The 12,285-nt window shown below is 41.8% G+C and overlaps 1 protein-coding gene across 7 annotated transcripts; it reads right to left on the reverse strand.

The window, feature by feature from the left end:
• Positions 1-159: 159 nt before the first annotated feature.
• Positions 160-10,720, reverse strand: rbbp8l (retinoblastoma binding protein 8-like). 7 transcript variants are annotated; one of them, XM_035381072.1, is made up of 16 exons: positions 10,576-10,720; positions 8,913-8,978; positions 7,948-8,107; positions 7,560-7,602; positions 7,347-7,445; positions 6,295-6,407; positions 5,898-5,973; positions 5,439-5,623; positions 5,172-5,224; positions 4,926-5,017; positions 3,655-4,465; positions 3,316-3,418; positions 3,121-3,179; positions 2,687-2,807; positions 1,954-2,042; positions 160-675 (listed from the first exon to the last, which is right to left on the reverse strand). In XM_035381072.1, exons 3-16 carry the CDS (start codon positions 8,012-8,014, stop codon positions 661-663), a joined length of 1,926 nt encoding a protein of 641 aa, XP_035236963.1. In that variant the 5' UTR covers positions 8,015-8,107; positions 8,913-8,978; positions 10,576-10,720; the 3' UTR covers positions 160-660. The 7 variants fall into 7 exon arrangements, 5 of the variants coding, with proteins under 5 accessions (XP_035236963.1, XP_035236964.1, XP_035236960.1 ...); XM_035381073.1 differs by lacking the exon at positions 8,913-8,978 and having other exon boundaries at positions 7,347-7,442; XM_035381069.1 differs by lacking the exon at positions 8,913-8,978.
• Between the last annotated feature and the right edge of the window lie 1,565 nt (positions 10,721-12,285).

The raw sequence follows: 12,285 nt of genomic DNA on the forward strand, positions 1-12,285 counted from the left end.
TCTTTCAGTTTCTCAATTTTTGTCATTTTGATTAACACACATTGAAAGCGCTCATTAGACTCTATGTAGTCTCAGAGTTTTAACTTTTATAATTCAACAACAGTTAATTTGGTTAGGTACGTGTGTGTGTGTGTGTGTGTGTGTGTGTGTGTGTGTGTGTGTGTGTGTGTGTGTGTGTGTGTGCATGTGTGCTTGTGTGTGGTATGAGTGTGATATGAGTTTGTGTGTGATTTGGGGTCATTCTTGGGTTATACGGAGAGAATGACCTCATGAACAGGAGGATGGAAGGTGGTAACACTAGATGCAAAAAATGCAACCCAATGCTTGTTTGGGGCTGCAACACTGAAGTGCTTAAAGCCACAAGAAGGATTTTGTTTTTCATGTTTTCCTCTTAGCTGTACAAGTTCTTCTTTATAGGGGATACATGCTGGTGCCAGAGTCCTCCTTGGCCTTCCCCACAGCAGCACAGTGCTGAGCTCTGCTGGTAAAGTTTCTATTAACAGAAATTTCAGTGGTGACTATTATTCACTTTTTAGTGGGCACCCCTCTTTCCACATTAGTAAAATGATGGATGCTGGGTAAAGTCTTCCAGTGGAAGCAGATGCTCAGCACAGCCGTTTGGAGGAGTATAGTTAGACGTTGTCTATAAACGATGCTCTCTCATTGTACATGCATCTAGGAGGAGACAAAAAAGTAAAACAATGACATGAATGAGTGTGTGAGCTATGCTTACTAAACATTAAAGAAAATCATTAAACATGGGTGAGCCTGAGCATTTTAAACCACTGCCGGTGATGGAAAGCGATCATGGGTAAGCAAGTAATCTGTGCACCTGGGTCTGTTTTCAAATAATATGCATTCTTTTGTTTTTTGCAACAAATCTGAAATTGATCTCAAGCTACAATGTTTCCAGTGCTAATGACAAGATTTTGCCTTTTAAATAACTGTAGATACATTCCATGAAGGAACTGATGACACACCAGTAACTCTCCACTGATAGAAAGTAAAAATGAAACATCAAACAATCTTTTTTTTTTCAAATTGCGATTAATCACAAAACAATTCCATGATTAATCCATGATTAATTGCATATTCAATCACATGTGGAAATTCAATGAAAAACATACTGTTACTTTGTTTCCCTCCAGCAATATTTCTTTAAAAATGTCACATTTTTTTGTAGCCCAGTTTTGCTCCCACCAGGCATAATTCTACAGATTTAAAAGTAGAATTAACGGATTCAAGTAACACCAACTTTGTGTGCCTATCAGCAGGGGGGTGCTGGAGAACTAATGTCTGCCCAACGGACAAATATAGGGCTGACTGTTCTCATGGTGTTGCAATAACAGACTAAAATGCTTAAGTTTGGCGAGAATTTAAATGGGAATATCTCATGCCCAATTTGAGGTACTGTCATGAAAATGCATGCATCTATGAAGGGCATGGAAGAAACAATTATCTTTTGGTGAGTATCTGACATGTGGAACTGGCATATCTGGAAAATTGCATAGTGTTGGTGGAGGTATTTGCTGGACTGAGTGTCATCTTTTACCTCTCGCGTGTTGTGTAGGATTATAGTATAACACTAAATGTAGATAATGTATGTCTAAGATCATATGATAAATAGAAAACTCCTACAAATAGCAGTTATTCTGGCAAAAAATCACGAAATGAGTCCGCATTCTCAATGTTGAAATAAGCCTTCTCAAACAATTGGGTTGTTTAAGGATATCCATTCCCTGCCCTGTCATCTGACTGAAATATTCATTGTATCTCCACTGGTAACACATGACGTCCTGACAGGCAGCCAGCGAGATCAGCTGCACCACTGTTTACTTTGTTTCTCAATCACGTACCAAGTAGAAATCATTACTGAGATTCTTAAGCTGCTTTTAAATAGCTTAAAGTCGACCATGCAATTTTGCATGTCAGTTTGTTCCAGACCCCTCTTACCTGGCCGTGCTGTTTGGGGGTCATCAGCTCTGCTCCACGACACTCTGTGTTTTCACCTGCCATCCAGGGCTCAACTTCACCCTCCTTTCCTTGGGAGATCGGGGCCGCAGGGCTGTTATCATTTAGTAAAATAACAAAATAACAGGATGCAACGACTTGACAATGTGTGAAATAATACAACTTTTATCCATGGAGCCAAAAATATATCTATGGTGAGAGAGGAAAGTAAGAGGGCACAAAATTATGTTGGAATGTGATATATTCGTTCCAAAATGTTTCTGGCTTCCTTTTTATGTGACTATGGTATCCCAGCTTGATGAATGAACTTCCTGTGTTTGAGAAATGTCTGTGTTGTATTGTGGGAAATGTCTGTGTTGTGTTGAAATGTGTTCTGTTGGCATTAATAAGAGCAAAGACCCATACAGCGACTCAAAACTGTGTGTATGACAGTGGATCTTTCAGTTGCATTGTCACAATTGTAAAGACACCACTGCATAACCACTGAGAGGTGTTTCGGTGGGCATAAGTTCTTTTGTCATGTGACATCCAGTGAAACATTCACTTTGCAAGAAGATTTTCATGAACACTCCCCTCTTACTGCTAGTACAAACATGTTCATTTAATAACGGGAAACCGCCAGCTTCAGACTTGCGTGACCGTACATGCACATGTGCTATAAAAAATGTGAAATGTTGGAAGCTTAGGTGAGTGAATGAATGACTGATATCCTTACCTTCTCTCCCTGTAAACTGCCCTCTTGTCTTCCTCTTCCCATTTTGGCTCATCTCAAAAGAGGAGAGAACGTCCTCTGATTGCTCCTCCAGTTTGTTCTCTGGAGGGAGCTCCAGGTCCATCTATATAAAAATTCTGAACTTAGTACAAGCCTAATAGTAAAAAGTGCATGTGAACAACAAAAACAGCACAAACTCAGCTAATCTATACCAACATCCTAAACTCAGGATATGTACTATGCATTATCATACATACTATACAGATACTACTATATGTATTTTAGCAGACTATACACTGTTGTTTTAGACTATGTAAACTGTTGGTCTCATCATTAAAAGCCAATGGGCCAATATCTGGTCCTCCCTGGATTTGTCTGGACTGACTGTGCGACACAGAAAAATAAAAATGTCTGAATCGCCTTTGAGCAGGACTGACCTCACCATCACATGAATCCTTCTTCTCTGATCCTGGCTTCGGTGCCTCCAGGACACCCACTGTGAGGAGACCAATGGAACTATATTTATACAGCAAACACACACTAAAGCATTGGGCAAAAATATGCATATTCTCACACAAACACCCACTCATATACACACTCAGACACAAATGTATACACAAAATTATCTGTACCTGGATGAAGAGAGATGGTCAGAGCAGGTACTTTCTTTTCCCCTGCATTTGCGCATAGTTCTGAGTTCAAATCTTGTTTGGCTTCCATTGATTCATCTTGGTCCTGGAATCAAATGGTCTGATTTAAATCATGACAAATATCTCATTCATGCATCACTATCAGGCTCATATTTGGAAAAGGATAAAAAATATATTAAAATATACTAAGGCTCAGACCGAATCAGAGTACAATATTTTCTCCTCTATTTAAAATAGTTCAATGCTGTTGAGCACTTAGTCAAGCAATCACACACGACTGTTTAAATGTATATGTGTGGCACATATGTTTGTGTGTTGTACCAGTGTGTCTTGCTGCTGTTTGTGCTGTCCTTGCTCCTGCTGTAGGCTGCTGGTGGAGCAAGCAGAGGAGGGTGAGCTGTGCACCAGTGGTGACGAAGAGGAAGAGGAGGAGCCTGTTGATGTCTGGGTGGGAGTGTCCATCCTGCCAGATAATTGCTCTTCCTCTTTAACACCCTTGTCCAGCAAGGCTGGACTGGTCTCATAAAACTGCTGGTGCTCGCCAAGCTTGCCCTTCCCAGGGTCAGAGAGGTCAAGAGGTGCATCTGTCTCACCGTCTCGCAGGTTCTCTCCAAATATCCTTTCCGGTTGCCTCATGTTGGAATTCCACCAGACTGGCCCTGCTGCTCTCTCCTCTGTTTTGTCCTTTCTCGCTGCCTGCTCTGCTGACATGGCCCTCCTCAAAGATAGGGCGGTGCTGTAGAGCTGGGGGGCATCTCTATCAGCCCTGTGCGGCTCCATGCCCCTCTTTCCATTCTGGTTCAGGTCCTTCACCAGCAGCAGGCCCTTGCTGTTTTCTGTTAGAGAAGGTGTCTGATGGGGCCCAACCCCAATGCCGCACAAGGGCCCAAGGGACGCCCAGTCTGGCTGCTCCGTCAGGGACCAGGGCAGCGAGAGGCGGGGTGTCTTAATGGGGCGGGGCCGGTATGGAACCGGAGCGTGGAGCACGTTACGAACAGGCTTCTCTTCCGCCATGGTAGATGGTGAGGAGGAGGAATAAGGGAGGTTCTTTAAGAAGACCAGGGATGAAGGGGGGGGAAGCGAAGGTGAGCTGGGGGAAAGTCGTGGCTCCATAGCTTCCACACTGTGCACCCTTAGATGAGAAGATGAAGGACAAAGCAGAAAATGCTTAGCTGTGAACAGATGTGCATGGGCCCTTGGATAAATGCACCTTTTTCATGTACCCTGTCTTGAATCATCATTCCTTTCTTCCACCTTCTGTTCCAAATCCGTTTTTCTCACTGTCTCTTTTTCTGTTAGTGTCTCCCCTTCCTCTTTCCTCCCCATCCCTCTTATCCTCCATATTTTAAATTTCACACGTTCAAATACGTTTATCCATCCATCAATTATCTATACCCGCTTGTCCTGGTAAGGGTCGCAGGGGGAAGGGGGGGCTGGAGCCTATCCCAGCATGCAATGAGCGAGAGGCAGGATTGCACCCTGGACAGACCGCCAATCTATCGCAGGGCCAAATACTTTTATCTCTCCCTCATTTTCCCTAACTCTGCTCTTTTCTTCCCTCATTCTCTCTTTCTTTTTGCTTTTTTTCTCACCTCTTCTCTCCAGCTATGGGTCCCCGGACAGTGTGCTGTTCTGCCCTCTGTCCTGGGGAGATGGAAGCAGGAATATGGACCCTGTGTGCCATCTGGAGAACATAAGAGCAGAAGGGTAGTATGGAGGTGTACACACTTAGCTTGCAATCTACAGTGTACACATTCTGCAGACCTATTATACTCCTGTGTCCCTACTGGATGGTCATAACACAACTAATATGTAGAATATGAAGTACAATGACCTACTTGACTTTCATGTCCATTCCAGCTCTGTTGCTTCCTATATCCTGGAAACCTCTCTATAAAGTAATCAAGACACACATTAACCAATGAATGAATGCACATATAGGGTTTGTGGCTTATGAATTTTACTTAAAAATTGTTCTTGAATTGAACACTGTTGCTGTTAACCTTAATCAGACGTGTGTAAGAAATAACTAATTAACACTGATGCATCATTGTCAATCTCACAGAAACAGCAAGTACTAGGGTCATGAGTGTCTTTTATCTCACCTTCAATGACACAGCTGTTCTGATCTGGGTCACTTTTTACGATCGTCAGGCCAGGTGTGGTGCCCCCTTGTGGCTGCTTGCTGGCTTTTATGGCTGTTGCAATTAAAGCCGTTGCAGAGAGCGAAGGATCTGGTGCCTGCCTGATCTCTGGGGCAGGAGCCAGTGAATCCTGACTGCTCTGACCACTGAACAGAGATATAAACAATGAATTCCTTGGAACACACGTCCTGAACGTTTCTGAATCACCAGTGTTGAGCCACCTGTTCCATGTGTGGATGTGTGTCCTATTTGTTTTTGTGTGGGGACAATAATGCATATGTACATTTTTGTGGTTTCTTGACCATGCACCCTTTGCTATGTCGGTATGTGGTGAATGAATGCATGTGTGTTGTATGAATGCATGTGTGTGCACAGTGAGAAACACTAATACAGACTCATGGGTTAAAGGGACAAACTCACTCAAGCGCCCCCCGCAGGTTCTTAACTTCATCTTGCAGCCTCTTGTTCTCCTTCTTGAGCGCATTCATCTCACTCACTGGAGACAAATACAGAATCAGAATGTGACACCCAGCAACAGACCTGTTACAGAACTGCTGTTTGACACACAGTCACTCTGTATGGAAGATGCATCACCGCTTTGGATAGCATCTGCTAAATAAATGTAATGTAATGTAACATTGCGGGACTAGCAGGCTAGCTTGGTCTTCGGGTGCTGCTGCCCAACAGGTTTTCAATTCTACCACAAACAGCAGCTGACTGATATCTAATGTAGCAGGATATCACGCTCAACATCAAAAGAAAGTCCTAAAGCCCTGCAAGGGCAGTATGTCAGTGATTGGGAAGGTGGAGCAGGTACCGAGGACAGTGATGTGCTGGAGACTCTGGATCTGTGAGGATTCATACTCCTGCTGTCTCCGCTTGGCTACGTCCTGGGTGACCGTGCACCGATCACACAGGCCTGCCCTTAACCTGGGAGACAAAGGTTATTAGAGGTGATGTTGAGGCCCCATGGACCAGTATGCATATGTGTACCAATGGTGGCATATACAGTGCTGTGAACAGGTATTTGCTCCTTCCTGATTTCCTCTATCATAGCATATTTGTCACAGAATGTTTTCTGAACTTTAAGCAAAATTTTATATTAGATAAAGGAAAACTGTCTAAACACAAAACACATTTTAAATCATTATTTCATTTATTTAATGAAAAACGTTATCAAACACCCATATCACCCATGCAAAATAATTGCCCCTTTAGTTACTCAATCAACCAATTAACCAAATTGAATTGCTAATTAGATGCAGCTGATTGAACACAGCCAGGCTAGATTGCAGCCAGTCCTGTTGAATCTGAACCTCACTCATTTTGAGCCTTACCATCAGAGTGAAGTAGTCTCCACAAAGTTTCTACATGCACACTATGCCACAATCAAGGAAATTTCAGAAGACATGAGAAAATATTTTTTGAAATATATCAGTCTGGATAGGGTTACAAAGCTATTTATAAGGGTCTGGAACTCCACCAAACCGCTGTGAGAGCCATTATTTCTAAATGGAGAATACCCTCTGCATGCATATTACATACCCACACTGTATGAGAGTATTGTGTTGGCCATATGTGATTTGTCTATACAGCACCACAATGAACACTGACTTTCTGCCCTTAAGAACATTAACTTCTGTACCTTCTCACCTCATGTATAAGCAGACAGAATTCACCAACAACTTCACATGGCCATTTGTATATGTTGAATATGTGTTTTTCTTCAGATACTGATATACAGTAAACGTACAAGTATTGGATCCCCACAGAAAATACATGCAACCACATGTATGGTGTGAGCGACATACTGTGCTGCCATGCACACCGATAAACCTTACATGCAGCCACACACACACACACGCATACCTGTTTTCCAGCTGTTTAATGTTCTCTGTCAGAAGCCTCTGTTGCTCTCGTAGCAGCTGGTTCTTGTTGAACAGCTCCTCCATTCTTTTTGTATCGCTGCTTAGAGGAAGAGGAGCTATATTCATTATCAGCATCATCCTTTCCTACATATTCATTATCTCCACATTAGCCAGCAGTACTGTTCTATCCACAGATCGTGGGATTAACACTCACCAGCATTTCTGATTGGTCAGTTCCAAAACCTTCTCTTGCCATCCTAGAAAACCAGAGCAGAAAAATAAATGAATAACTATGTGCACATCCACCGTCACCTCCAATATTATTGGCATCCTTGATAAATATTAACAAAACTGTAAGACTAAAATAAATCATTCCCGTTTTTAGCTGTATTGAAATTTTCCTATTTTTACTTTATTAATGATTCTAACTTCCGGACCAAACCAAAAACCCAATTTCTTAAATTATAAATTTTTTAAATGTCACAGTAAGTGCATACTGAAATGCATGAGGCTCCTTTGCAGTTTAATAGATCAATGTTGAACACAGGAAATGCCATTAAGCTGTGAAAGGCTTATTGACACTTCTGAGAATAGTGACCCACCTTCAATCTCTCTCTCGTGAAGATCCTTCAGCCTGTGCAATAGTTCAGTGAAGCTCTCCAGAGCCATTGCGATTTTTAAGCACTGCCTCTTCTCGCCAGTGGAGACCTACACCCTCTCCTTCTGAACAACTTAACTTCTTATGGAATCCAATGGAATTTCCTGGTTAAAAAAGACAAAGTCTTCATGGTTTTCATGTGGTGTTTGAGCTTAACGAGGTCTTCTTGACCACGTCGTGTGCAAGCATGTAAATGAGCGATTGTTCAGTGCTGCTGATATTGAGAATAAGCCAAACTTGCCGGACGGGTTTTTCTAGGAAGTTGCCCAAGGTCCAAGTTATCAATGTCTGCTTAGGGTGGTTGGTAGGTGAGTTTAATAAACCCTGACTTTGTTTATTAAATTGCACACATTATACAAAGCCATTTTTTAGGTTTAACAAAAGTAAAAGGAGAACACTGCACATTGAAAAACAGGAATTGTTACATAATCTGCTGGTTAGTCTAAGGGAAATCACATCAGCCTGGCCAAAATGGTTATTTTAGCTGTCAGACATTTGAATGGGTGCAAGCTCTGTACCAAGTCGATAATAACCATGCTACATTGCCAAAGAAACAGGTGAGGTAATGAATAACAAATTGATTTTACAGATCTTTGACCTTTTAACAAGGACATAACCCATTCGCAAGATAATTGTTGCCTTTACAGGGCAATTTTCTAATGTATTTTCCCATATGTCATACTTATACATGCCAATTTTCCAACAAGGTATGTCATAATGCAAGAGTTATGGTTTATAATATAAGGTTTCCTCATTACAGTTTTCCTTTAGTTCGACAGCACTGCACAGGAGGGTGTAACCCTCCAGTTTGCATTTTAATGTGAGCTGTTGAACTGTTCTCTCTCTCTCTCTCTCTCTCTCTCACACACACACACACACACACGCACACACACTCACTTGCTCTCTCACCTGGCTCTCTCTCTCTCTCTCTCTCTCTCTCTCTCTCTTTGCAAGTTGAGAAACGTTCACCATATCCTGAATGTGTAAACAGAGCGAGAGGTGACATGTTCACCCCACATACACATGCATAGAGGAAGGCGGTGAAAAAAACAGTCACAATCCCCACCCCCACCCCCAGTATCCTAGAGCAGTAAGGGGACTTGTGTCAGTGGACATGGGAGGAACAGTGGCTTCAGGTCTTGGGCTCCGTTATAGAAAACACTGAAAGAGTACAGCTCACTCTGTTTGTTTTCATTTTTACTGCTTACACATTTTGACAGAATTATGTATAGAATATCCAGTTCATATACCTATAGTTTGAAAGGCTCTTAACATTAATAAAACTAGAGTAATAATTCATGTGAATCAGTGATGGCAGTCATTCTAATAATGATTCCAATGATTGGGTGATATAACATATATATATAAATAACCAGTGACTCAGCCATTTTTATGTTTCCTAGGATCTGATTGTGGATAAGATTGTAAAGCATGCTGACATTTTGTGTGGCTGGGGAGGACTGCAAGCATAGCTGAACCTCCAAAAGAGATATTATCAGAGAGAAATCCTTAATGATTCATTTATTCATGGTCCGCTAATGAAAACCATTGGCCCATCCCAGCTTCCACAGACTGAAATTGGATTTGTGTAAATCATAAACATCAATATTTAAACACACACAAACACATAGCAGCAGCATCTTAAAAACTGCAATTCAGACTTTTCGGTTTTCAGTACGAAAACGTGATGATAGGCCCCTGCACTGTCCTCCTAGACTCAGTCCTAGGTGACAGACCCAGGCGCTGTCAGTGACAAGGAATAAAAAGGGATGTGCCAGAGATCCACGGCGGACCGTGGGAAAATGAGCCGCTGCAATGCTGTCACATTGTCACGACATGTCTAGATTTCAGTGCGCGGCGGTTATAATTCCGATGTTCCTTTTCCACACGCTTGTCATCTGTCACCTCTCGTGCTCCCTGCCGTTACGCTCTGGGTAAGGTCCCTAAAAGCAACGGGCAGTACGTTCTGCCTCCAGACCAACAGAAAGAATATAGAAACTACAAAAATCTGGAGAAAATGAAACCTGACATTAAACATCCATTTTTGTCATGCCATAGATTGTCGACTATAATCAAAATGAGTTCAAAGTTCAAACAAACAAGTTAGATTAAGGGGAATGTATATGTATATATATATATTACATTACATTACAGGCATTTAGCAGACGCTCTTATCCAGAGCGACTTACACAACTTTTTACACAGCATTTTACATTGTATCCATTTATACAGCTGGATATATACTGAAGCTATTTCGGTTAAGTACCTTGCTCAAGGGTACAACGGCAGTGTCCTACCCGGGAATCGAACCTACGACCTTTCGGTTACAAGTCCAGTTCCTTACCCACTGTGCTACACTCCGTCTATATATATATATATATATAGCTCAGAAAACAACACCTTGGCTTTTTCAATGCATCATTTCAGCCAATGAAGCAACAACTGAACAGTCTGAGCCAAAAGGAACTCACATCTTCCCTCTCAGCAGGTAATTAAAGCCTACCTCCACTACATAGCTCTATTTAACCACTGCAGGATGAGGATAATGAATGGACCACACTTACAGACTCACCTCAGTCTGTCCACTCTTCCCTCAGCTTCAAGGCAGAGGTCCAGATGCCAAGAGAAAGAGAATGAGAGAGATAGAGAGATATAAGGTAAGAAGCAGGCTAAGAAGAAAAGTGAAGGATAGACTCCAGCTCCCCATGCCCCGCCCGCCTCCAGACTCATGGCTTCTGGGGAAACAGGTCTGAGCAGTCCTCCTCCTAAGCACACACACACAGAAACCCAGCCAGTTCCCTCTGGCTTTTCCAGTTCTGCAGAAATCTGATAGAACCGGATTGACTGGCTTCATAAACGCTGGAAACAAAATAATGGAAAAAAAAAATCCTCAGCACACAGAGCCGTTTTGATCATGAAACGATTGCCTCTCAGAAACGAGAGCCAAGAAAGTACTTTTTTTTTTCTTTTTTTTAAAGACAGACAAGTACAGGCACAGAGTCAGTGGACGTCTGATGTTGATTGTTCATGCACTAAATGATTGAATTGCTTTCTACACTTAGGGGAATGTGTGATTATTTTTTAGGTATTGCACTGTGTACAGATATAATAAATGCTGTCACCCTTATATTATGAGGGTTTTTAAGATACTTTTCGCCAGTATTAATTTTATTTTCCTGCTTCTCTGTATTGTGAGTAGTACTATACCAGCAATGATGGAATGTTATATGTGTGCCACAAAGCATACAACCCAGCACTCAAAAAAAAAACACCCTTGCCATTATTTTGTTCCGGTCTCAGGAGAGAGGGCATCCTAGGACAGCGGCATGCTCTATTTCTGGTCATTTCCTGATTCTCTCTCTGGGCAAATCAGACTTACGTTCACCTTCTACAGATATTATTTCCTGAATGGGAGAGAAGCTGAGGGTGAACTGAAATCGAAAGGTACGGATGGAGCCACAAACTGGGTGGGGCAACTAGAGCACTTCGTCCTGGGACTAGGCCAGAAGGGGGCCCAGGATATGGGGTTTAACATATCATATATTTTGTCCCGAGCCTGAAGATCCATGGCTGAGGCCCTGGGTGTGGGTATGACGTAGACAATGCACCATGAATAGTGGTGTGGCCAGATTTGGCACGTAGGGGTTTTTGACAATCTTTTAATTCCTGATAATACCATCTCATGACGTTGCGTGCCATTTAGAATCATCAGCATACCTCACCTTGATTTACAGCAGAACTATAAGAGGAGTGTGCCCTTTCGAGTGGCCAGGAACGTAATATATCTACCAATGATTCAACTTTTTGCTCAGTTAATGAAAGCTTCATCTCAGCCTATCGGCACGCCTTGTTTGCATTGTTTTGCAAAACAAACTGGTGCCATGTCCCATTATATTCTTTAAACGAAACAGGTTGTATTCTTTTGGAAATAGGTGTAAATGGTTAGATGAGGCTGCTTTGGGGCTTGCCAAAATATTTGATGTTTCATATTGAATATATAAATGTTTTGATAATCAAATATTTCTGTGAAGATGAATAACTGTTCAACCAACAACATTCTATGAGAAACTTACCATGACAACACACATGCAAATGAAAGTTTTACAGTTGAATGCATGGTAAATGTTTGAGAGGTCGCACTTGCCACATTTAAACAATCAGTAAATAGCCAGTTTAAAAGAAGATCCATTAGTAAATTTAAGTGAGCATTTAGAACATTCGACAGCCCGTAACTGTAATAACAAAAAAATAAAAAATGAAAAATGAATTTGCTTAAATATTG

Source organism: Anguilla anguilla, chromosome 11, assembly GCF_013347855.1.
Source record: "Anguilla anguilla isolate fAngAng1 chromosome 11, fAngAng1.pri, whole genome shotgun sequence".
NCBI lineage: Eukaryota > Metazoa > Chordata > Actinopteri > Anguilliformes > Anguillidae > Anguilla > Anguilla anguilla.

Excerpts from the sequence above, each read along its gene's own strand:
- rbbp8l (XM_035381069.1), bottom strand. The coding sequence starts at position 8,014 with ATGGCTCTGGAGAGCTTCACTGAACTATTGCACAGGCTGAAGGATCTT. Across the intron at positions 7,446-7,559 it reads CTGACCAATCAGAAATGCTG|CAGCGATACAAAAAGAATGG; the intron begins GTGAGTGTTAAT and ends TCTTCCTCTAAG. Across the intron at positions 3,180-3,315 it reads GACCATCTCTCTTCATCCAG|TGGGTGTCCTGGAGGCACCG; the intron begins GTACAGATAATT and ends GTCTCCTCACAG.